Source organism: Dermacentor andersoni, chromosome 2 (assembly GCF_023375885.2).
Source record: "Dermacentor andersoni chromosome 2, qqDerAnde1_hic_scaffold, whole genome shotgun sequence".
NCBI lineage: Eukaryota > Metazoa > Arthropoda > Arachnida > Ixodida > Ixodidae > Dermacentor > Dermacentor andersoni.
Window position 1 is genome coordinate 108,152,126 of NC_092815.1, and position 25,849 is coordinate 108,177,974.

The window sequence follows — 25,849 nt, forward strand, 5'->3', positions numbered from 1 at the left end:
GGTGGTTGGCGTGCATGGGGTCGTCCACCCGAGTCGCTGTGATGACGCTGTCATGCTGGAGCAGGAAAGAGCAGACCTCGGTGCTTGACTTCACATTAGAAGACTTGCGGGTATAGAATAGGTTCGATTCATTCAGGGCGCAAATAATTGGAGACCTCAGGAATAGTCATTTTTCCGGCCTGCATCGGTCTTGATCGGGGATAACGAGCGATGACGAACTTGTTTTTTTGCCAAAATCGTGAAAATCATGCTATGGCCATTAAGCGACGAAACCACGAAGATGGTGTACAAGCCCTCCTGCAGTATACGTTTACTACCAGAAGATCGGGGTTGTCCTTAACGTACGAGAGGCGATCCTCGCTGTCGTATTTCCCGTGCCACTCCGTCTCCCATTTACCAATTACCTTTCCCCATGGCATTCCGCCTTTTTTCCCACTCTCACTCAAGCGACGAGCCATTCCGTACGAAGTAAAAATGCTTTAACGTCGCATCCACGCTCGTGCACCCCGTGTGCGCGCCGCAGGTGCTCGATCGACCTGAGCAGCCTGGAGCCGGAGACGACGCACTCGGTGTGGCAGCCGCTGGAGGACGGCGCCGGCTCGCTGTTCCTCCTGCTCACCATCAGCGGCAGCACGCAGGGCACCAGCTGCGTCTCGGACCTGACCACCTTCGAGGCGACCGGCGGTTCCGTCGCGCGCAACAAGGCCATGCGGGCGCGATACGTAGGTTTCTCACAACGATTCGCGCTGTTTCCACTGCATGCTGTGCAATGAGTGACGGGGCAAATCATCATCATCATCATCATCATCATCATCATCATCATCATCATCATCATCAGCCTGGTTACGCCCACTGCAGGGAAAAGGCCTCTCCCATACTTCTCCAACAACCCCGGTCATGTACTAATTGTGGCCATGTTGTCCCTGCAAACTTCTTAATCTCATCCGCCCACCTAACTTTCTGCCGCCCTCTGCTACGCTTTCCTTCCCTTGGAATCCATTCCGTAACTCTTAATGACCATCGGTTATCTTCCCGCCTCATTACGTGTCCTGCCCATGCCTATTTCTTTTTCTTGATTTCAACTAAGATATCATTAACTCGCGTTTGTTCCCTCACCCAATCTGCTCTTTTCTTATCCCTTAACGTTACACCTATCATTATTCTTTCCATAGCTCGTTGCGTAGTCCTCAATTTAAGTAGAACCCTTTTCGTAAGCCTCCAGGTTTCTGCCCCGTACGTGAGTACTGGTAAGACACAGCTGTTATAAACTTTCCTCTTGAGGGATAATGGCAACCTGCTGTTCATGATCTGAGAATGCCTGCCAAACGCACCCCAGCCCATTCTTATTCTTCTGATTATTTCAGTCTCATGATCCGGATCCGCAGTCACTACCTGTCCTAAGTAGATGTATTCCCTTACCACTTCCAGTGCCTCACTACCTATTGTAAACTGCTGTTCCCTTCCGAGACTGTTAAACATTACTTTAGTTTTCTGCAGATTAATTTTTAGACCCACCCTTCGGCTTTGCTTCTCCAGGTCAGTGAGCATGCATTGCAGTTGGTCCCCTGAGTTACTAAGCAAGGCAATATCATCAGCGAATCGCAAGTTACTAAGGTATTCTCCATTAACTCTTATCCCCAATTCTTCCCAATCCAGGTCTCTGAATACCTCCTGTAAACACGCTGTGAATAGCATCGGAGAGATCGTATCTCCCTGCCTGACGCCTTTCTTTATTGGGATTTTGTTGCTTTCTTTATGGAGGACTACGGTGGCTGTGTGGCGCAGCGGTGGCGTAGAGGTAGAACACCCGCCTCGCGTGCAAGAGGTCTGTGGTTCGAATCCCGGTGCCGCGCAATTTTCCACCGAATTAAAAAAAAAAATCCGCGTGTTGATAAAATTGCATAAACAGGCCTGGAGTGTGGCCTGGTCCCGGTGACCAGAACCGGTAACACACTCCCTCACCAGAGCAGGATTGGTGCAGTACTGGTACCCTGGTGCAGTACTTGGCCACAACCTCCTATATGAACGCGACGGGGCAAATGCGTCCACATAAATGGAACCAACACTGTGTCGCAGGTAGATCGCGGAAGAGGTACGGAAAGAGTTAGTTAGATAATAGAGAGAGAGAGATTATAGCCAGTGGAAAAAACCGTCTGGTTAACCATTTCGGGGATAAGGGGCGGGGATAATATATACATATATACAGGTGGCAGTTCTGGCCTTGTTGATACGACATCCTTTTTAGTGTTTAGCGCTAACATTCGAGAAAGGAACAGGCAGTAAACAGGATGTGCACGGACGTTAACCGTCAACCTCGTTGACGTTGAAGGTTGGCGCTCGTGTGTGCCGTGCCTTCCATCTGTTCTTGTGTCAATTTTCTTTTTGCGCGAAACACCAGAAAAAGGGATAAACATTTAAACATGGTAGAATGAGAGATGAGATGGAACAATAATGCAACAAAGGAAGCGGCGATAATGAATGTGTTGCATAAAACCTCAGCCCATTAGTGGCAGTCGTCGTTACAATGCGCCAAGAAAAGAGCACCCGACTGCGCTGATAGAACTGATTGTTGGAACTGGGAATTCTCGGACACCGGAGAAACAACAAGAGGGCTTGAAAACGAATTGTGTAGTTGCCGTTTAAGTCCGTAAGAAAGTCGGCAACTGAGCGACGATGTCGACTGCTGTCATTTCTTTCTTCGTCAGGGCCTACTCTGGAGCCGCGAGATCTTTTCATGAACGGCGGCGCACATGAATAATTCCCTCCTTCCCCTTTTTCTTCACGACTACAAAAATCAGCGCACAGTCGAACTTCTTAAGCTTCCCCATTATTGTTTCAAAGATGTTGCCTCTTCGCTTGAAGTTTCCAGGCTCTCGACAAGTGGTTTTTTTTCTTCCGCGCTTCAACTTTGTATTATGCGTTGTGAACTTTTGAACAGCGGCTATGAATTTCTCCGGCTAAACGCCGAGTTCGCGGGTTCTACAACAGACTGTACCGGCCGCGCACTGGTCAGGGTGAACTGCAAACGTCCCCGCGTTCTGAGAGTTCGGGGCAGGATAGCAACTCCAGCGGAGCAAAATGAAATAGGAGCCGTACACAGCGGCTTCCCTCGTAGCCCAGGTGTATAGTCTTGCTGTGTTGAAGAACTAATCACTCATTTGACCGAGTCTCTGTTGCCCAGCGGTGCATTCCACTTGCCTGTTTTACTTTTTTTGTTTCACCCCTTAACGAATGATTTAAAACCAGCTGAGAGACGTTTAAGTCAATCACCTAAGGGCACCTAATAGCACCCGTTGCAGTCTAATATGATAGCAGCGGCCGTAATGTTAAGAAAGCAGCGCGACATAATTGCTTGATTTTTACGTAAGAAGAAAATAAATAAATAAAAACTGACATAACAGAAACCAGCTAACAGTATCACGGGTCGCGTCAGGAATATTTTCCTTGCGTAGAGGACAAACCTGATGGGAATGTTAACTTGACGTAAACAATTATAGGGCGTTTCTCACTGCTCCGTAAAACTTATTCTTCCACGATTGCCCTTGTTTTAGCCCCTTACAAACATTTAGTGTGAAATTCATTAGCTCCTGTAAAGAAAATTCTATTTTTGAAGGCTGTAAAACTCGACACGAAAGTTTGGAACATAACTGAGCTCATTTGTAAGGGGTGATGCGTCCTGGCATTCAGTGCCGGCAATTTCTCCTTATGGGTGTCGCTGCCCGGAGCATAAAGTTCTTTGCCGTTCGTCAATGAGTTCAGAGAGCCACGTAATTAAGGGAGTGAGATGGTGCGAGAGCTCTCTTCACACTAAATGAGGTCCTTCCGGGGACGCCATGTGTTGCACACACGCACGAGAAAGTCCTCTTATCTGCAAATATATCAAATACTTCCTTTCTCTAGCTCTCTGCCTCGAAGCACGCGTAGTGCCAGATGTAGTGCGCCGCGTCGCCCGCTTCGTTGCAGCCAATGCAGAAGGGAATAATGAGCGAACCCAGCTTTGAACAGCCAAGCTGGACTGAATGCCAGTCCCCTCCGGGTTCTTGTGCAACAGCCTGGCTCCAGTGTAGTGGAGCCTGTTAATTATACACGGCTCGTGCGGCGGCATCCAGAGGGATTAGAAGCGGCGGCGAAGTGTTTCGTTAGAGGGCTGGTCATGCTTTGGTACTCTGATTACCGATGACCTTCGACGGCGTTTCGCTTGCGAATTAATTACGCTTAACAAAAAAAAATTATCACGGGCATAGCGCTCTTTGGCCATACCTGGCCCTTGCGCCATTAAACATCAAACATTCATTCAACGTAATAAAAAAACAATTAACTCACTACTTGGTCACGCGACTGGTGGCAGTGCGCGGTTTGTTACTGTTGCATTGAGCCTTCCGCGATGTGTCAAATTACCGGGAGCGGGGGGCTCCTCGTATTGAAAACTTGTGTACGTGCTCGTAATTTTACTCGGGGCCCACAAATGTGACACCTCGCTCGGTTCCTGCAGGGCCTGCTACACAGCTTCTACGACTGGGACGATGTCGGACACCTCGTCGTCAAAGGTGGGTGTAGCGCTGGCGGGATGCCTTGCGCCGAACGAGCGAGAAGAGTACGGGGATCCGAAGGCCTTCCGTGGAGGACCGCTTTCTCCGCGCACTTACACACCACCGTGGCCCGGGCCACTAACTCAGCCGGGAGTTCAAGGGCGCACCAGTTTCGTCTGATGAAGCTTTCAGCGCTTATTGCGATTCGTAGTAAATCCGGTGCGCGAACACAGTGTGCCTCTTTTACCCTACACCACATGCAGGGTAGCAAACCAGAAGCTTCTCGCATGGTTAACTTTCCTGCTTTTCCTGTCTCGTTTTACCCCCTCTTTCTTAATCCCTTGCGTCGTTTCAGAATGTCAGTGCACATTCTTCTGCGAGTGTGCTCATACTGACTGCCCTATTTTATTGTCTTTTCTTTATCTATCTTCTTTCCTCTTCCCGAAGTCTAGAGGAGTCAGTCGTGCACAGCCTTCTTCTTTAATTGACTGTAAGTAGATGTTGGCGCCATGTGGAGCAGCCGGGTACTCTTCTGCTTCGACGTGCATTAAAAATATGATCCGCCCTGGGATAACAAAGCCTTAGCAACACAAAAGCACTTTGTCAAGAATGCAGGACACGGTATGAGCAACTTAGGGATAGAATGGTGTGGCAATATAACCCGCATATACCGCATGTCACATTGCAAGGCGTGCCGTATGCATATACCTAAATATATATGAACATTTTCCCTCACGGACAACTCCGCCGACGACGACACCGGCACCGGATTTTCTGCGACACGGGGCCCTTAACGCTCTCGCTTTGAGTTCCGAGATTAGTTCACAAGTCGTGAAGGCAAAAACTTCTAGTGCATAATTCAAGCTCACAAGCTAGACAGCCTCGGTTAACGTCCTTGCCTTTGATTCTTCGTCCGTCACTTTCCATCTATAGACCCTATAATATTTTGGCAAACATTGATTTCTGAAGACATGAGCGGTCATTGCTGGGCCGCACCAGAGGGACCAGTGGAATTCAGTGTTCACCATGATGTGTCTGGAAAGCGGAGTCGGCGAGCGAGCCCAACTATGGGAAAGGGGTGTTAATGTGTGTTTGCTATCGTGTCCTTGTGGCGGCGCCCTACGGCACGCTTTTTTTGTACCTCGTAATTCTTCAGACACTGATTCTCTTCGGTGGTTTTTTCGTTTCTCACTGATGCGCAGTGTACAAGGCACAGGGCCTGGCTTCTGCCGACCTGGGAGGCAAGAGCGACCCGTTCTGCGTGCTCGAGCTGGTCAATTCGCGCCTGCAGACGCATACCGAGTACAAGACCCTGTCGCCCGAGTGGAACAAGATATTTTGCTTGTGAGCACCACTACTATGAGGCACGCCTGGTCATAAGCGCACTGGGTACAAGAGAGCGCGGATACTGTTAGGGCTTATGCACATCCAACATTATCCCTACTGCAACTTCTCCGCGATTTCGACATTCGAGCACGCATGAAAAAAGAAACGCTCCCATTAGTGAAAAGCTTGATACGCTTAAATGGATCTTTGTTGACATTAAAATAAATAGTTCGATTGTAGTCGGAGGTGGCCACGTTGGAAGTTAATGTATTATTTGCATTAAGTTTTTGAAGCGGGTGTGATAGCTAAGAGTTGGGGTTTAAGTTTCAATATTTTTATTGCTCCATGTAATGGTTAAAGCTTGAGCAAATATGAAATTCATTATGAGGTCCCGCAATCAATGACTGTATCGGAACCTCGTTGTTGCCTGTCCGTCCGTTCGTGCGCAAAAGCCGCAGTAGCCGTGCTCTAGAAGCTCCGTGGCAATAGCTGCCCGCAGTGTGAATCGAACGCTGGCGCTGCACGCGTATTACTGCGCAGAAGTCGAAGAGGTTGGAGGGGGCAGTAGCCAGGCGCGCTGTAGCTGAATGGGTGAAACGAGACGCGGCGTGGTGTTTTCAGGGGAATTTTTACTGCACCGATCTAGAATACAGCGCCTTGTTCACAAGCGCTTTTTATTGCGATAGCAATTATATGGACATCCCAGGCGCATTTCTGCCGTCGCCGTGAGGTACCATATAAAGTCCAAGGGCGATAAAATGTTCGTGCTCTATGCTGTATGTGTGAGTGAAAGTGTGCGAGGGTTGCACGGCGATCGTGGCTCAATTTCGCGCACGCAACGGCGGAAAGCGGGGAGGAAGCGCGCCGCCTTCTGTCGCGCGCAAAGCTTTGGGGGCGGAGGGGGGGGGGGGGTGAGAGGGTTCGCGTTCTAATCCGGATGGCCCGGGTGGCCGCGCGCGTCCGGCCGGGCCGCTTTTTCTTCAAAACCATCTGCGACGGGTACAGAATCCTCGCTTCGCTGTGCTTTCGCGACTTAGTTCGCGTTGATGCGAGCGGCTGCACAAAGGTCAATTCGCTCGCTACTGCTGCCACGTTTCCTCACTGCAGCGTTTTGACAGAGTTTCCGCGGTCATCGAGTGAGATGTGTTCATGTTTGCTTGTGCGCGCTTGACACCACGCTTGTTAATTTAGTTAGTATGCCTATGTTTACAAGTTTATATGGTCGATAAAACTACTATCCTTCGTATAGCTAGATGTCCGCTAATTATCGCAATCGATGCTTCGCCTTTAGGGTGAAACTGGGACTTTTTTTTTTCTTCGCATGCAGCAAGGTCAAGGACATTCATTCTGTCCTGGAGCTGACTGTTTACGACGAGGACCGCGACAAGAAGTGCGAATTTCTTGGCAAGCTCGCCATACCCTTGCTCAAGGTAATGCACCCTCAAGTTTGGTGTTAGTGTCACGTCTCTCTGATCATTAACAAATTAGCTGCGCGGAAGACGTTTCATTAACGTAATGAGAAAGTTGAGTAGACGTGTGTGTTTTAGTGAAATTAGCAGTGAGCTGCAGCAACTTGCCGGCCTGCTCAGAAAATGCAATACGTTCCTGATGCTAGCGCATATCATTTCGAAGCTGTTTAGAGTTTGTGTGCTCCTGGCGACGAACCGTTTTCAAATTGCACGTATGCTCGTTTTTCTCTGTTGTGAGACCTGAGGTGGTAACTGGTGTTACACGCGAATGCTTCGCTACGAAGTATCATAGCACCAGAAAACATTAAATCCTAAGCGTTTGTAGTTTTCTGTGAGAGCACTCTGTTTTTCGTTGAACAGATCAAGAACGGAGAGAAGAAATGGTATGGACTAAAGGATCGGAAACTCAAGACGAGGGTGAAAGGCCAAATCTTCCTGGAAATGTCAGTGGTCTACAACCCTGTGAGTGCACTCACTCTGATGTATACTGGTGATAAACTTCATAACTCTCTAATGACGAAGCACAGTGCTCGAACGACAGTTCTTGAACTTGCAGATAAAAGCCTGCGTGAAAACATTCAATCCGAAGGAGACGAAGTTCATGCAGCTTGATCCCAAGTTCAAGCGAATTGTGAGTTTTACAACCGACTACACGCATTCGGCTCTATTCACTTGAACCCATGTAAAGAAGTGACATTTGTGTGACATAACTGAGTGGCCCTTCGCAGGTGTTCATGCGCAACCTGACACGTGTGAAGAACATCGTGGTGTTCGTCATCGACATGGGCAAATTCCTCAACAACTGCTTTCTCTGGGAGTCCGTACCGAGGTCCCTTCTCGCTTTTTTTGTGAGTGTGTCGGCCGGTCTCTTAAGCGGCTTCTCGGTTTCTAAACTTATCTTCTGGCTCACCTGAATGTAGGCATCAGTGAATGTTTGGTTGAATGAGAGATAAGTATGAAAGCCAATATTTCTGGAGGACGCGACGTTCTGCTCATGTTAATGCGTTAACATGCCGCATGTAAACGTTCGGCTGGAATCAGTCTGGTTTGAAGCACTTAACTAGGTGTCTATGTAAACGGAGAATCTTTGTTGGTGTGACGATTCACAAAAACAGGCAATCGAAGCATACGTTTGTACAAATTTTATCCTGATAAACAAGTATAGTTGCTAAGATTCTAACTGAGTGGTTTCCGCAATAACATAGCCTCTTCGTTGCCGATAAGGGCTTACAAATGTCGCAAAAAATAAGTTCGGAAAGACGTCTGCCTTGCTTCGCGTTGACTGGCATCTTAACGGAAAGAGCCTTCTTTTCTGGCCAATTAATCTTTGGACACTTCTGAAACTCTTACTCACTAGAACATGTGATTGGCCAACCACCTTCGTCTCTTCCCTCATATTCACCCTTCGTCGACGTTCGCCCTCGTCTTTTTTTTTTTTTTTTTTTTTTTCTGCGCCATTTCTTTGTCCGTCATCTGTAGCATCGCGCATCAGCAACTTCTGATCCTACAAGCTTTACACAGCAGGATGTGCACAGCATCAGCACGTTCCCTGGTTTTAAAACGGAGCTTTCTCTGCCGACGATCCCATGGTTTGGCCTGGCTCGGTCGGTCGCTGGTCAGGGTCTCGCCCAGTAGATTCAACTTTATTTGTGCGTTGGATCTGCGTAATTTCCTTGCTGCTTCGGAAGTCCGCATTATCGAACCACATTGTTCGTTCCAGAGTATAGTGCCGAGGTGGCTGTCAGGGCAAAACGCTGGTTTAAGCAGCTTGACTAAGCCCTAGCAACCGTGATGACGTCGTATAGCTACAACGTATTGTCGTTACCACAGAAATGAAAAGAAAAAGTATGTAAAAGGAAAGGCTTATATAAACGCCTGTACGACATATAAATTGCATTACGACAGTAGAAAAAAAGGCATGAGACAGGCACAAATCAACAGGCTCCTCACACCTGCCCATATTCACCTCCTTACGAGCTCCCACACAGACCCTGCCTGCATTCAGAAGGCTGCAGGGACACCTCAAACCACCTCGCGCCCTTTGGCCATGCCACATTCCCGCTCCGGAATGGTCGACTACCGCCAGCACGTATACCTTGATAAAGTGTGCCTTTATTGAGAAGGCTTTCAAGAATACTGCCAACAAAGCCCTGTTCTGAGGACCCCCGATGGGCACAATGTCTAGCCCTCTTAAAAAGAGTGTTTTCCTTTTCCTTCCGAAACGTTCGGGCAGACGCCCGGCTACATTTTCATTCTGGGTCGCGCAGCCTATACGAACACCGCACGAACTACTAAGCGCTAAAGTTGCGCAATAGCTCTGTTAGCGTGCCCGGATGCCAGCTTCATATCGCTGCAGTGGCATGAGTTCCATGCCCAGTGCAGGTGACTGCGGTCGTCAGTTTCTTTGTTGCAATAGCAATCATACGAACCCTCGACGCGCGTTCGCGCGATCGACCCGATCGACTCCTGTGCCGCCGTGCAGTCCTAATATCAACGCAGCGTGCGCGGCTCGCGCGTAGTGTGTATGAAGGCCTCCAGAGGTGCGCAATGCGTTTGGCTGGAAAACAAAAGAGAAAAAAAATACGAAGACAAGTTGATGTACCATCATGCTCCGCTCGATCGGCTCTGCCGGATGCAGAGCGGCTTTCGCTGCTGGCGCGAGCGCTGTGCGCACGCTCGTTAGCGTTACTGCTTAGCAGCTGCATGGATAGATACATCTTTAATCGCGCAGGACTGCCCGATGCCTTAGTGGGGGACGGGCACATCAACACCAATATTGACCCAGCGGGCCAGCCTATTCGACAAAGTCTCACAGTGCAATTAGAGCGGCGCGTGTGCATGTCGCCTGCAGGACATAGCCAGTCGTTAAGGGTCCGTACTGTCGTGAGCTTCTATTGATCCCGGATTACATCGAGGCCTGAACGCTCTCACAGCATGTGTCCAATATCCGGGCGGTTGTCCGCGGAGTAATATCCACACGTGGTGCGAACGTTGCCTGCTGTGATGACACCATCTGAGGAGCCCCCTCCGAAAGTGTTTCCAGTTGCCGAGTGGATACGTCCACACTCTATAGGCCGCACAAGTTTGCGGCTGTTGTACAAGAATTTGCGCTTCGCATGGGAGACCACGGGGTAAGCGGTCGTGGTTTGGCAGTATGCTCCTTCCTTAAGCGTCGCCTGTCCTGCTTGAGTCGTGCGCGTATCACGCCGTGGTGCATGCACTGGTCTGAGCGGAACCGGTTGCAAACGTGATGCTAAGTCTTGTCCAATCCTTTGATTGGGCGCTAGCAAACGCTGACAGTTTACTGTCGGTCTCGTCTTGTGCACCCGTTAGGAGCCGTCTGCAACGCCACTGGAGTTGCTCCTCGTTACACCAGCGTCTGAGACGCCCAAATATATATCTGTCTGGGTATTTTTTTTTTTCTGCGCGGGAGCAGTTGCCTTACATGTGACACCGCCTGAGGAGCTTCAGCGCAACGCTATTCCTTGCTATCAATGCTTTGCCTTTCATGGCGGAAACTGTCCAACATTCCTTTTTTTTTATCCTATCTGCCACGGCGTTAGCTGCACGTGAATGCAGCATCAGCAGCGTACTCCGGCCACTCCGCTATAGCCCCTATTCGGGCCACGACGCCACTGACAGGTTTCCTGTAGCTGTCGTCGTAGGAAACCCGGCAGATGTGTAGCGACTTTGCAGAATGGCAGCCAAGTTCCAGAGAAGCTGCTAGCGCGATTCCCATCGTTTCCTTAAGTCCGACCATCGTTTTCCATAAATATATCAAGATTGCTATAAGCACTTGGCCTGATGACAGGTAGTGCCACGTTGTGCTACTATACGGTACTTAATGTGTGCTACTTTACTCAGCCGGTACCTTACTAAGGAAAATAGTAATGGGAAGGTATGTCGCTGTTGCAGTTTTTAAGGGCAACAGAATTGGACAAGCGGCTGTAGCCTGAACAGATGTTCATATTGCTGCAAGTGTTATTGGGCTGTGCGGTGACAGGATGCGGTGACAGTGACCGACTGTGATTGTGTGTCTATGCTCCTTTCTTTCTTTATTTCTACTTTGTTATCACTTTACCTCCCCCTCCCCTCTTTCCCCACCGTAGGGTAGCAAACTGGATCTTCCTCTCTGGTTAACCTCCCGGCCTTTCCCCTTTCTTCTGTTTCTTTCTAAAAAAAGGAAGGTATGCAAATTTGAAGCGAAAACAATATTTCCAAATAGGCTCATGCGCACGCGCCTCGTGTATTTAGGAGCTCATATCTAGATGATGCCGATGTTGTAGATGTCATTGAAACTTGAAAGCCTCATTAAGAGTGTATCCCTCTCTGCGCTCCCCGCTGCCCGATTTTTGCATCTGCAGTCATTCATGGTGATCACATACACGGCCGAACTGTACATGCTTCCGCTTGTTCTGCTGCTGGTGTTCTTCAAGAACCTGCTTGTGCTCACCGTCGCTGGCATCCAGGGCGCCGGAAGGGAGGAGGAGGACGTAAGTATAAAGTTACGCACTTTCCTGTGCAGCTCGTCTTTCTATCGTACGCGTAGCTCTCCACAGGTGCTGAGCTCTGCATAACTGAACTCAAACTGTCTGGTGTGTTGCTTCTGCTTTCTATTCCTTTGATTAATGAAAATCTTGACTCAGAGCTGCTCAATTGCGTTATTTTCTCCTTCTCCCCCAACAGTTCAACGAAGAAGATGAAGACGATGACGACGAGGACAAAGACTCAAAAACAGTTGAGTCCAGTTTTCCTTTCTCGCTTCTGCACGTGCTTTGAGGCCGCAATAGAGCTGCACCATTTTCTTGGAAATTAAAGCAGTGTTGCTAGTACTTTGCGTGCAACTTTGGCGCTCTTAGTCTTCCTCTGGGATACTGGCCTTAACCATACACTCCAGTTCTTTGTTACCGAAGTGTACTTCAACGTTGCTTCTGTAGCTTCTGTATGCTCGGCGCGTGTGTAATGCGTGAATGAGTAACTTCATGTACCACCCATCTATAGTAGCGCGCCAGGCGTGCGGCTAGGCAAACATCTTCAGAATCCATTTAAGAATTGATCTGTCTCTCGCCTTTTGCTAAAGTCCAACCGTCTAGTAAACGAAAAAGTAATGAGAATGAGGCCTTGTGATTGAGCTTTAAGATGCTAGCTAGTGATTTTGTATTAAATTTTTAAAATTTCTTTTCTACCTACCATTCGTGCGATGCGACGTAACCGCCTTCTCTATGCAAGCTGCTTATCACGACACACTTTGTGCACTTACCGCCGTTCTGCTTGTGACACCAGGAAGAAAAGAAGAGCCTCAAGGAGCGGCTTCAAGCCGTCCAGGAAGCCACGGCTACCGTTCAGAATGTCCTTGGAGAAGTGGCGTCACTTGGAGAAAGAATCAACAAGTGAGCAAGTGGCCACTCTCGCGTTTTTTTTTTTATTTTTGCAATTACAATCGAGTGCCTCTACAACGAACGTCTCTACAATGAAATGACCTGTATAACGAATGATTTCGGAGGCCCAAAATACTTCGTTATAGAGGTGTTTGACTATGTATGGACTGTACAGGCAAATTTTAACCGTCGCCATGACATTGCATAGAACGTCCAAGTGCAATAAGATTGTATCGCACCCCGCACGCCGTAATCTGTAGGTGCGACGGAAAGCGCGCGAAGATGAAGCGATGTGGATGGTGGCTTGATGCGCGCAGTCTTTCCACGCGCCCAACGTTGGAGGTAGTGTGATCGAGCGCGCTTTAAGCGAGGAGAGCGCACGTGTCCTCCTCTAGCTGGGCCGCGCCTGCGCATAGCTGTCCAGGCAACTGAGCGCATACACGGCACACGCGCCATATTTTGGAGGTAATCTACGGCGGGTGCAAATCCTAAGGGTGAGCCGAGATGACTCGTCGCTTCATGCGCGTGGTCTTCCTGCAAGCCTAGTGTTGAAGGTCCCGGTAACTGAAGTTCCAGGAACGCGGTAAAGCCAGAAGCATCGCCTCCGAGATGGCGCGCCGCCAGCGCGCGCTGCCTCGGAAGCCATACGATAGGCAGCACGAAGCGTTTGCTCCCCGCTGCCGGCGCTCTTCATTACGTTGATATTGTGATGACACTTGTTCGTGGTCGTTGAGTGAGATGCATTCTTATTTGCACGTGCGCGCGTGACGTCATGCTTGTTAATTTAATTAAAGCGAATGTTTACTGCAACTTACACGGCCGAAAACCTACGAACCTTACTTCGTGTAGTTGTCTAATACTTTGCTGTCGCTACCAGTGCTTCGCCTTTTCAGCGAAACTGCCACTCCTTTTCTTTACGTTCCTCTTTGAACTTAGCGACGTAATTTTGAAACATTCCAGAGTTACCGCTCTCTATGAAAGAAAGAGAACTACATTCTGCCATAATTTAGTATCCAGTTTACTTTCACTGTACATGGATTGCGCCACGTCATAACGAATGCAGTAGATTAAATGAAACACGCAGACGCATTGGGCGCAAATAATTGCTGGTGTAATTTATAAAATGTTTTCTCCGTGAGACACCGCTTGTCGTGGTCAGGTCGGTCAGTTCGAAGCTTATAGCCACGAATGACTCTTCCCGGATAGTCTTGGTCCCAGGACATGGTAAAATCAGAGGATGCGCATCCGCCGCATGCTGCGCAGGAGCAGGACATTTCTGACATTGCTACTGATCTAGTACAGTGCTAGTGACTACATTGTTAGTGGTTAGTACAAGTCTAAGTGGTGCCGGTTTAAATGTCGCTACCCCTCCGTTCCCTTCGCTCCCTCAGAAAAATAAGAAACATTGGTGGAAAGGGGACAGACAACTTGGGAATCGGGGCACAAATATCTCACCGGAGGGTAGATTTTTGGTCGAAGACGGCGGAATTGGCACTGAGAAAATGGGCGGGGCTCCACATGGCTAGAAAGAGCACGCAGGTCATTGCAATGGTCCTGTGGACTCTTAACGATATAGCTCGTGATAACTTCTTAAGTATGTGAGCCTTTTATCGTTTAAAGTAGACTTGTTTCTCCCTGTAACGTCATAGGCTCTAAAATATGTGAAGTAGGTGCTCTCTCCAATACTTTCAGGCCGCGTGACTAGTAGGCACGTGTCTCGCCTGGTCACGCGACTGATCTCTCGCCATTCGACACTCATACACCTTAGGCAGGTTGACATATACTCCAGTACTGTACATTCGACGTTTCCGCGGTCTAATGAAACCTGAACGCCGTCACCCGACGCGGTGACTCAGTGGCTGCTGGGTTCTTCTGCTGAGCACGATGTCGCGGATTCATTGCCCGGCCGCAGCAGCCGTATTTTGATGCTGGCGAAATGCACGAAACACGCTCGTGCTTTTATGGGTGCTCTTTAAATAACTACGGAGGTTCAAAATTAATCCGGAACCCTCCACTATGGCATCCCTCATAAACCATTGTAGTGTTTCGTGACGTAAACCCCAGAATTTTTTTATTTTAATTTAAACGCGAACGCCGAAGTGACTATATAATATCTTGCCTCGCTAAATGACCTCTGCGTGTCTCACGGCGTGACGCGTCAGAGTAGACACATAAAAAAAACGAAAAAAAAACGTTTGGCGCTTGAGTTTCGTGGGCTTGAGCTGAGACACCTCTTCTTTCTGTTGTAGCACGTTCAACTTCAGCGTCCCTCAGCTGTCCTGGCTGGCCATCATCGTGTTGCTGTTGGTCACCTGCATCCTGTACTACGTGCCCATCCGCTACGTCGTGATGGCCTGGGGTAAGAGGGCGTTTTCGTTTTCTCCTCTCACGCTATTCCGTGCGCTCGCAAAAGCAGGAGAGCACGCGTACGACTCGAGATTGTTTTGTTAAAACTGTCGCAAGTGGCGTTCGATTCCCGCCATTGATTTCAGGGAGTGTGAAAGAGATTGCAAGAAAATTTCGCCGATGAGTGAGATAGTTTTTCGAGTGCACACTTGGGGGCGTGTCTTATCGCAAATTTGTAGAAGTGGGGACAAACGTAATTGAAACACGGAAGCTGTGGCTGAACTGCAATCCAGTATCATCTAGCAGCCTCGGTGAGAAGGTAGGAATTGCGCTCAGGCCACCGCTGATAGCTAGGTTGTGTGAACCGATTTCTGTCTTGCGCCTGGAGGCTGATTGAGGGTACTGGAATGCTGTTCGGCCGCAGCTCCCGTGTTTCAAGTACTTTTGCCCGCACCTATGCCCAGTGTTCTCCATTCTTCCGTTTCGTAACTTATTCAATTCCTTTATTGCGATAATAAATACACTCTAAGAACAGTTTACACCCTTTGGCGTGCCCCTTCTGCCACACAACAATAATCGTCATCTGCCTTGATGCGTTTCCTTTCTTGAAAACGCCGCGCCCGCTACTTTCCTGTCGGGAATGCTATCGTGCTGATAACGCGCATGCCGTTCGTTACTGGAAAGTACCGGGCTCGCAGCGTTAAAGAAAGGAAACGCATCAAGGCAGATGACGATTATTGTTGTGTCGTCTAGAAGGGTCGTCTAGAAGGGGCACTCCAAAGGCTGTAAACTCTTCTTAGAGTGTATATGGACGCTCGAGGCGCATTCCCGCCGTCGTGCTGTCTAGATATCGACGGCGCATACGCGGATGATCAAAGTGTGTCCAAGCACGCGGAGAGCGTTTGGCTGCAAAACTGCCACGAGCGTGAGCATTCCTGCCCAGGCTGCTGTGTTTATGCACTGGTCTGAAAGGAACGAACTGTAAAACGTCAAGCTACATAGTCCTGATATTTCCAGTCGGCGCTGACTAACGCCGACTACTTCCCATCGGCCTCGTCTCGTGCGCCATCCAGGTCCGACGCCTGCTACGCCACCGGCCGCGCCCCTCATCGCAGCAACGTTGTGAGACGCCTGGTAGCTGCAAACGGTGCTGTTCAGCAGCAGTTGCCTTGCGTGCTGCGTTGCGTCAGCTTTATTAACGCGACAACGTTAAGAGCCCGCGTCGCAGAAAATCCGGCCTCAGCGTCCTGCATCCCGCGTCGGACGTCGCTAAGTCAGAAGATCTTCGAACCTAATTCCGAACCACGCATACCCAACCATTCTTCTACCACCAAAGTCGCTCATACATTGTCTTTCATTCTTTACAATGTTATTTCTCGGTATCTTGAGAGCGGCAGCCGACAAGCAAATGTAATGAAAAAAAAAAAAAAAAACCCGACAGCGCATATCTTTTATGTTAGCCCTTCTCAGACTGAGATATTAAAAGTGCGAAACAATAACAGGAAATCGACCCACGCAAGAGGCAGTGTTTCTACCAGAAAGCTCGCCCTCGTGCATAGCGTTCGCCGCCAGCGTTTCCCGGTAATCTTTACGGCTGCATAAGCTGCAGTTGCCGGGAAGAATGAAAAGCAGTAAGGGGTCTTTGAATGCTATCGCGTTCCACTCTTAAAGGCGAAGCTTAAGCGTGGTCCAAATTTTCTTAAAACACCGTTCGAGGAATCCAACCTCGAAACATTCCTTTCCTTCTTTTTTTTTTTGGGGGGGGGGAGTGGGAGGGGGGGGGGGGCTGTAGTGATATCACGCAATAACAGGAGAACGTGACCCGGCTCTTCACGTTTTCATTCCTTGATCTCTTAATACGATGATACTCGGCTGGTTTGTTACATCTCTCGGCGCGGCTTCATAAATCATACTCTCAGTATGGCGCGCCCATATGCTTGTAATTTGTCACTATGTGTAGGGGAAGCGAACGCGCCCAGTTAAACAATCTGACGCAAACGTTGGGGCGCAGCTTTAACAGGACAACGCCTGATGCCATTATGGCCTCGATGGTTTCGGCCATGTTTTGCACGTCATCACATCGTTTGATGTGTAAGTCATAAGTCGCGGCAAAAAAAATGTACTTTCTTGTCTCTTTGTGCCCCGAGTAAATTTGCAAAATTAAGCGCGGGTGGTTATATTGAAAATGGAAACGGCTTTCATAACACGTACACGGTACGTGTCATGAAACAGCATGTGTACACGGTGCGTGTACACATGAAACATGCTGGCAATCGAAGTGTAATTGGGAATTTGTCAACGGCTTCCGTCACGTACCATCGCGCTGAGCATGAGCTACAACGCGCGACCGCTTCCATTGTCACGCGCCTTCGCGTTGCAGCGCATATTGAGCGCGATACTACTTCCATCTCGGTTCGGTAATCCATAAGGGGTCACTTCCGCAGGGATAAACAAGTTCACCAAGAAGCTACGAAGTCCTGACGTGGTTCCAAACAACGAAGTGATGGACTTCCTGAGTCGCGTGCCTGACAATGAAGAAAAGGTAAGGGCCTATAAAGAAGCAAGTACCGCTGTGCTCTCCTTAAAGCCAGATTTACATAATGAAGCTGCAGGTGTTGCTAAATTGACCGCAAGGATATATGTAGACCAATACATGCAGATGCAAGACACGAGCGGTCTCCTCTATGGAGGACACTCAAAGAAGAGTATGGCAAGACGAATTCAAGTGCAATCCGCCGTCGTATATACCCTGTCGAGCACCCGTATTGTTCATGACCATCGTACACATAAGGCCTGCTGATTTGGTTCTATGGTCGTTACCTCACTTGGGCCTGTAGTAATATTTCGTGCTCATAAATTACACCTAGAACTGGAGTTGTAAGGTAAACCACGGGCGGCATCACTCCGCAATGTTGGGACCGCGTTAATGGCATAGTATTTATAGTAATATTATAGCGTGACTGCCAGGGCGTATAGGGCCAATCAGGAACAACAGGACGACATAAGACATGGAGGAACGCTAACTTCCGAATAAAGCCTATCTTGAAAAGCAGCTTTATACAGGTTACCGCATCCAAATAACCGCAGCCGAATCGACGCATTTTCACAATAAGCGTTGGTTGGAAGTTAGCGCTCCTCCCTTTCTAACGTCATCCTGTTGTTTCCACCCCTTGCAATATAATAGCCCAACGAGCCCAATCTTCCACACTTCTAGACATTAGTAGGTTGGGGCCGTGCAGGACACGTCGCGACTGTAGCCATGACTTCTTGTCCTTGTAGAGCACCTGTCCCCCCTTTGTCGAAGGCGCTAGCAACAAACGGGCGAACACCAGAACCGAGAGCATGCTCGTTAATTCTTCTTTTTTTAAAATCTTCGCTTTAATCAGGCCGCACGATATATAAACGCACGCACGCACGCGCAGGTGATGTACCGCGAGTTGCGGCCGGCGCCGAGTGCGGCCCTGGAGGCCGAGCGCAAGAAGAAGAAGAAGATCAGCTGATCGTGGGCCGCCCGACGCCAGGGCTGCTCGCTCAACGTGTTTCGCATCAAGGACAACGAAGCCCTGCGCCGGCGCCTGCAGCTGCCGCGCTGGCCGTTCGGCCTGCCTTCCAGGTGACGCCGGTGCCGACGCCACCCAGGACTCGCCAGCGCGGGCCTCGCTCGCTGCGGCGAGTCCCACACCGCGGCACAGTGTGATGCACTCCGGTTTCCCTTCCCGTGTCGTCTACGTCATCGAATTCGTCTCTCTAGGGTGTGTGCGTGTGTCCCTCTTGTGCGAGAACAGCGAACGTCACGCAGGTGGTTCCGTTCGTCGAAGGATCAGCGCGCTGAGAAAGGTGGTTAAGTGGATCGAAAAAAATGACATTGTTTAGGCGTAGTAATAATAAACGAAGCGAGAAGGACGTTTAGACAAGGGACGTAAACGTCACCAAGCGGCGGTGTCTCCCGGAGATACGTTATCCACGGCATCTCTTACGTGGCTCGCGAGCAGGTCATATAGTCGAGTTGCGGCCAGCTCGAAGCGTACAGCCTGCGTGCTGTTGCCGCCAATGTACCCATGCAGTGTAGTCTGAACGCACTGAACCTACTACGCGGCGTCGGTATCTGTGAATCATGGGGCACAGCTTACGATGCCCCACTTTTTTACAACTGCCAATACATTCAAGTTTCTCGCGAACGTCTCGCAAAATGCAATTCTGCCAGCCGATTCGCGCCTCTTCCGAGAGTCTCGCAAACCACATCGACTAACAAGATTGGTGCGTCCGTTACAACAGCCAAATTACTTGCCACATCGAAAGAGCATGTTTTCGAACACCAGAGTCGCTTGATTGTTAATCGAGTTTTTTGGAAGTGCCAGTGTGAGGACGCTGCCTGTTGGTACCTTTGCTATGTGAGGAGCTTGGTCGTTGATCGTGTGTGCTTGTTATTGTTGCCGCAACTCGAACGTACTGTGTTTGGTGATAAACACATTGTTGTTCCATGCAGTTACCAAGCTCGGCGGACCGCGGGAAGGTTCTCAGCTGTACTCTCAAGACATTATTGAACAAACCCGCGTTCTCTAGACAGGTCATTCTTTTGCCCGCCGAATCGTGGTCGGAGTTCCTCTGACCGCTCCGAAGGCGAGCTCGTCGCGATTTGAGTGATAAATGTCCCGTGCCAGGAATATATGCTTCTCATCTAAACGAGTTCTGACGGTGCTGCGTAGACGTTTAGTAGCTTCAAACTCGATGCAATCTTTCGGCACGCCTTTGCCGCCTCCGTGTACATGGCCAAGAGGTATAGTGGAGGGAAATAGCTGACTGATCCTTTACGACGTCGCCCGCTGAATCTTAGATGCGGCGCGTACGTGCTCACCGCAGGTAAAAGGAACGTGCTGTGGGCTGCCAATAAAGCTCTGAATACATTGTTAGATTCGTCCTGTATTCAGACATACCTGTACATAACCAAGATTTTAAAGCTAAATGCAATGCCCGTTTTGTCTTTACGTTCTCTCGCTCTGCACCAATTCCGATGATTTATAGCTTCATCGCATGCATATTTTTGGTCGGCCGGAGTAGGAGGCCACACGTTCTTGCCTGAAATTTGTGTGAAATGATATCCACGTTCCTTGCTGTTCTGTAGTTTGTCCAAAAATGCTTTCTCCGAAAACGTGTGTATGCACGTTGGTTTTTGTCCAAAACACGCGCTCTGACGTGCGCAGTAACGTAAGCCATAAAGAAAACTGACCTTCTCTCAGGCGCTTGTACACATGAGTACGTACTCCACATTCTGCACGGTGCCAAAGATGTTACTGTGCACTTTTGCACGTGATCTCTCCACCACGAGTGGGTTTGGAACGTTGTACTGCTTCCCTTTTTTATTCTTTCATATTCGCAATTATGTTTCTCTTACTGCTCGAGCTATGTCGAAAGCGGTCTGCAACGGAAGGTGTGAGGATTTTGATTCTTTCATATGTTTTGTGATGCTACCGTTTCGTTTTGGCTGCATTAATTTGCGGTGTGGGTAACTCTAGTAGTTTGTCCATATTCAAGCAAACGATGCTAACGCTCGCTCGATGCTCGATTACTTTTTGCTTTATTACTTTTTGCTTTACTGCGCAACAAGGTCTCAGAACCCGTTACTCGACGACTCTCAGAAACAAGTTTAGAAGTTGTGCGTACGGAGAGCTGCCAACAATTGCAGATGGGGCCACGCCCACCTTTGCTGACGCAACATAGTTTCCGTTTATGCGTGCCTGTGAGTACAGGAGCATTGTTTGGGTGAAATTGAAGAAAATAAATATTGCTGGTGGGAGAGTCTCGCAATCCTCCGCAAACTGAAAGAAAGAGATCATAGACACGGCTCGTGGCACTGAAGGAAGCGATAACCGAAACTTAAAATATGCGCATCTCTTTAGGCATTTCATCGGAAGCGCCACAGGGATCGCTTTTGTGTTTTTTCACAAACGTTTTTCTATGTCTCTTTGCTGTGGGTAAGCGCGTCAGATGCGAGCAGAATGGGCCATGAAACACGCTTGGTTCAACACTATATGTAGAAGTGTGCGAAGGGTCCCAATCGAACACGAACAACCGTTCTCACCAATAATATAAAATGATGTTCGCATCCTAGTATATATCCGAAACTTTAGCAAGCTTCTCTCATTACATTGAAAGTTATGAAGTGTTGTTTATTAAAATTTCAAGTAAACCATTAGGAACGAATAAGCAGTTCACTCGCATACTCGGGACTCTTTGGTGAGTTCGAATGGTCGCGGTTTAACCGTAAAGTTTTGGCTTCTTCTGCGATGTATAGCGTGCTCCACTACGTAACTTCTTGTGTTTTACGTCTACAACAGTCGCCTGGACGAAAGTTGTAGCACTTCTGCCCTAATTTTGTTTGATGGGTGCCTGTCGGTGGCTTAAAATATCAGAACACTCTGTAAAAAAAATTTTCGCATTTACGAGTAGTGACTAGTGATTAGAAAACCGAATCCGATTTGACAAATATTCGATTCTCTATTCGAAAGTATCAAGCATTATCACGGCCCTACCCTTATTAAAACGCCGTGGTATTGGTAAATGCTGTAGCTCTACAAACGCTCGAAGCTTTCCTGGCATTGTCGAGGTCAGTTCGCGCACTTCCCTTGCTGTTTCAAGGTAGTCTAGCCGCTTTTACTCGCAGTACTCCCTGCTGTCTTACGATATACTAGGAGGAAGGAAAAATTGCTTCTTACTCTGCAGGTCTTAGCATTGCCATCGATTCGCGAGAATCGTCACACTCTTCACATATAGTTGCAATCACTCGCAAAATGACGACCCGTAAGTGTTTTGACACTGTTGGTGTGTATTCCTATGCCTCCATGTTGCCAAACCAGCTTTTTTTTCTTTTTCGTTTTTCTGGAAGCTTACTGTAATACTGCGCCGTTAGCCCTGTATTGGAACGTTTTTAACCAAAATGAAATGCTAACACATTAATAGGCTCGGGTGACTCTCTCCACAGGAGTGAATACGCTTTTGTGACTTATGCAAAGGTGGGCGTGGCCTTGTCGTTGCTTTATCTTCTGTGCGCTTCTCTCGCTGAATTTGCAGCCACCCTACTCTTATGTAACGCTCGTTTAAAAGTAGCTGGCGGCTGCCTTCTTCTTCGCATTGCGACTAGAACTGCATCGCTACAGCTTTCTCTCGTTGGAAAGCGACGCATGTCGACAGTCGTCTAGTCCACATCTGCAGTATCTGCAGGAAGATTATGGTATCTCTGCAGCAGACGCCCCTTTATCTTAGCTCTCCTTATCCAATATCGGTGGGGGCGGGGGAGGGAGATTGTGAGCGCGAGCGTGATGTCTGCATAGAATCTAGTCGAAAGATTCGAAGTGTCCACGGAGCGTTTTCACCAAGAATCGTCTGTTGCCAATGTATCTCAGAGGCATTAAATCTCATCTTTGATATACTGTACCTTTTGGTGGCGTAGCTGTTTCCAGGACGCACGCTGCATGTTGGAGGAAGAGCGATTCTAGGTCTGATTTGGCAGTGTTGGCCGTCCTCTATAATCCCGGGGCTGCTAAGTGGAACGCCAATTCGCATTGCCACTTCTACAATTGTTGCATAAGGCATAATAAGGCTGGCCTGTTACTCAGCTGCGTTCGTGTGCCTTGCGGCAACGGGATCGAATTGAAAATGACAAGATTGCGTGTTTTCAGCTGTAGCATGGCGTCGCTGATTGGTATTTGCTCACGTTACTAAAAATACTGCCTCCTCCCTCGTAATTTTCGAGCTCGTCTTCAAGCGGACAAGTGAAATGAGCACTTGCTGTGAATGATCGGCTGTTGCCAGCCGCGTTCTTTTCCTTAAAGTGCAAATACCTTGGTACATAACTCAATGCGTCAAGCGAATGGTGTCACAGACGAGACCCTTGAAACCTGTTTGCGACCCACGCGACATACTGAGTGCTAGCTAACTTGGTACGTTCCAAGTTCTTCCCTTGCTTTCATACGTCTTAGGTGAGCATAGCGAAGCCCGCGAGCCCTCAAGTGCTTTGTTTACGGCCGCGTGCGCGTTGTATGAAAGTTTGAGATTCTCGCCCTAAGCCATTGTCTAGGCGGTTAACTTGGCACTGAATTGAACTTTGTACGCAGGCGTAGTTCGAAGCACTGAAAAGTTGCAGTAGTGCAAAATACAAAATTCAAGTACACCCCACTTGCAGCGCGCGTCCTGGACGATGCTACACAAGCACATTTGATGGTTGCTGGAGTGTGTGTGCCTGTGAATACTGTGTATACATCTGTGAATACAACGCAGCGTCGAGAGCTAACCGGGCGCGTTTTGTACTTAAGACAGCTCTGAACCACTGCTTTTCTTCATGCCTAACCCAGCGAGGCTGTTCATCGTTCGCTCCTCCGCTATTGCTCCAGCAAACTTCACTGACGCTGGATTCTATTGAACATGCCGTGCCTTTTTAAACTATGCGTGTAACTATTATATGTGTCTGTGTCTTCGTGCCGTTGTTTGTGTGTATGAATGTGGGTGTATGTTGCGTGATTGTGCGAAACATGCCCGCCAAAGAAATTGGGCGTGGCGGGCGGATCATCGTAAAGCGTTTCCAAGGTTCCCCGTGTAGTAGCTATAACCTTAGCGATGCCAATCTCCCAAAGACGACGAAAATAAGTGCAGGTCACTTCAACAAAGCACGCCTTTTCTTTTCCACAGGATGTGTTTCAGAACGTCAACGTAGCAAATACGTTTAACGAAATAGTAATTGGTGCGTGCGACGCAATTGTGCGAACAGCATGTGTGCCAATACGCTGCTTCATCGAATGCCTACCAAATAGCCTAATGCGCTGTAACCTTGGAAGCACGTTCAGTAATTATGCCGCTGGGAAATTCACGCACGAGCTATTGGACACCGTAGACAAGGTGAGCTCATGGTCCGTAGGCGCCTGCCAGAACGCTAGGCATGCTTTTACGTGGGCACGTTTGTTCTTTGTGCAGTGTGACGGAGGTGTGGGTGCCTTGGTTACACTGTTGTTCAGGTACGCTTGCCATGTCTTCTCAGTTGTTACAGAGGAAAGTTTGTAGCGCGACTGTCGCCAGGGGGACCGCCCTTCGTCATAGGACGCAGTGGCGATATGTGCTGCAGTATCGCGTTTATGTTCTTTCTTTGCTCACTTTCGAATGCAAACCGTGTGTTGATTGTTAATAGACGCGCGGTGCCTGTACATACGGTGTCTTGCTGTTTTACATATCATTATCGTTGTCTGTTACTTGCCACCATAACTGTGTAGATCTCGAAGAGATTATCCGCATAGCGCTTATTTTTGTTAATTCGCTGGACGGTTCCTGCAACAGGTGAGCCGCTCACGTGTTCTTCCGCACTTCGCCGTGCTGTGCGCGAGAAAAAAAAACAAGAAACCCACGATCAAGTGCATGCGGTTGTGAAATCCTCGTAACGCTCTTGTAAAATGCGGCTAGCCGTGTTCTCTCACGAAGACGTATGTTGACATTCCAGGAGATGAATTAAATGCTTTTTTTCATTGCAACTTTTGTCGAATGTTGTCTTTTGCTGGGCACGACGAAGAAAAAAATTGTGTACTCCAGCGATTTCTGCGGCTTTCAACTCATTTACTTAAACGGCAGCAGACCCTCTAAGCGGACACTACTATCTTTTCGAGAACAACTCCTTCGCCGTGGGCGCAACGTCGTCTTCGTCCGCTGCAGTACCGTCTAAAAGCTCTCACAGACACCACCGTTCTCAGAGCCTGTACCACGATATACCGCACAAATTAACAACCGCCAAAGCGGCGCTATGACGCACTGATTAGCACGCGTCCATTTTCCCGTTGCGCATTAGTCTTCTCTTCTTAGTCTTTGTCTTCTCTTCTGTTCGTCCTATAACGAAAGTAAAGACGATGATTAGGAGCTGCCTTAACGATGATGGAGATGCCGGCACCCGTCGTGGGTGCAATGGAAAGGATGGAGGAGGCAAATCCAGTTTGGAGATATTGGAGAGTTTTAGACTTGGGGCCCCAAGCGGCTTGGGGACCCACAAAATTGTGGGCCGCAAGTGCGCATGCGCAGACTCCAAGCCAGTCTTGTATTCTTGTGTTAGAGTTGACCCAAGACCCAAAAACCTGAAACTAGTGTGGGTGCCCAAGACGTCTTGGGTCTTAAAATAGCATACTCAGCTTGTACTGCTAACAAAGTAATTACGTTTATTACATCTTATTGTTTGCCCCCCTTTTTCTCAAAAATGCATTCTGGTTGTTTTCACTTGTAAGGAAAGCTTCTTTTTGTTTTCAAGTGTCTTTTTATTTTCCCCACTGCGGCGTCCTGAGCGCTCGACCCAACGCTGTTTGTGTTTGACCCAGTTCTCAAACTCTCTGCTGCTCCTCTAAGCCCAATAGCAGCCTACGCAACGGGGCTTGTGGACCGATAGTCTTGGGTCCCCAATTCTAAATCTCTCTTAACTGTAGCCGTAAAATGGGTCAACTTTAACGATGAGTGTGCTTTCATGCAAGTTCTACCTGACCCAACCACTTTGGCGGAATACGCGCCGACTCATAGTTGTAAGGCGAGACCCTATACACAACCCTTCTTTTGTCGGCCTCGGCACGGGAACATAAGCTTCATCACTGCTGCTAGGCTAAAGGTTAGCATATCGGTAGCTGTAATTTAGATGCGCGGGGAAGCACGCTTGCGTGTTTGAGCTAAAAAGGCTAAACCTTGGGGTTGATGGTTATGCTGAGATAACGTGCGTCTATCCGAGCAGGCTGTGTGCTCTGTCAATGGCTTAGTCTCAACCCTTTAGGTAGCGATTGACATACTGAGC

The 25,849-nt window shown here is 48.7% G+C and overlaps 1 protein-coding gene across 2 annotated transcripts in view; it reads left to right on the forward strand.

Annotated features, from left to right (window-relative positions):
* LOC126541410 (multiple C2 and transmembrane domain-containing protein 1-like) overlaps positions 1 to 24,560 on the forward strand; it is a 288,393-nt gene extending 263,833 nt beyond the window's left edge. For both annotated transcript variants that reach the window (XM_072286493.1, XM_072286494.1), the window contains exons 9-21: positions 524 to 722; positions 4,493 to 4,547; positions 5,732 to 5,873; positions 7,183 to 7,285; positions 7,685 to 7,786; positions 7,881 to 7,955; positions 8,053 to 8,172; positions 11,689 to 11,817; positions 12,011 to 12,061; positions 12,608 to 12,714; positions 14,952 to 15,061; positions 17,493 to 17,590; positions 18,471 to 24,560. In XM_072286493.1, the coding sequence (XP_072142594.1) occupies positions 524 to 722; positions 4,493 to 4,547; positions 5,732 to 5,873; positions 7,183 to 7,285; positions 7,685 to 7,786; positions 7,881 to 7,955; positions 8,053 to 8,172; positions 11,689 to 11,817; positions 12,011 to 12,061; positions 12,608 to 12,714; positions 14,952 to 15,061; positions 17,493 to 17,590; positions 18,471 to 18,548 (1,369 nt within the window). In that variant the 3' untranslated portion in view covers positions 18,549 to 24,560. The remainder of the gene's footprint in view (positions 1 to 523; positions 723 to 4,492; positions 4,548 to 5,731; positions 5,874 to 7,182; positions 7,286 to 7,684; positions 7,787 to 7,880; positions 7,956 to 8,052; positions 8,173 to 11,688; positions 11,818 to 12,010; positions 12,062 to 12,607; positions 12,715 to 14,951; positions 15,062 to 17,492; positions 17,591 to 18,470) is intronic.
* Positions 24,561 to 25,849: the final 1,289 nt, after the last annotated feature.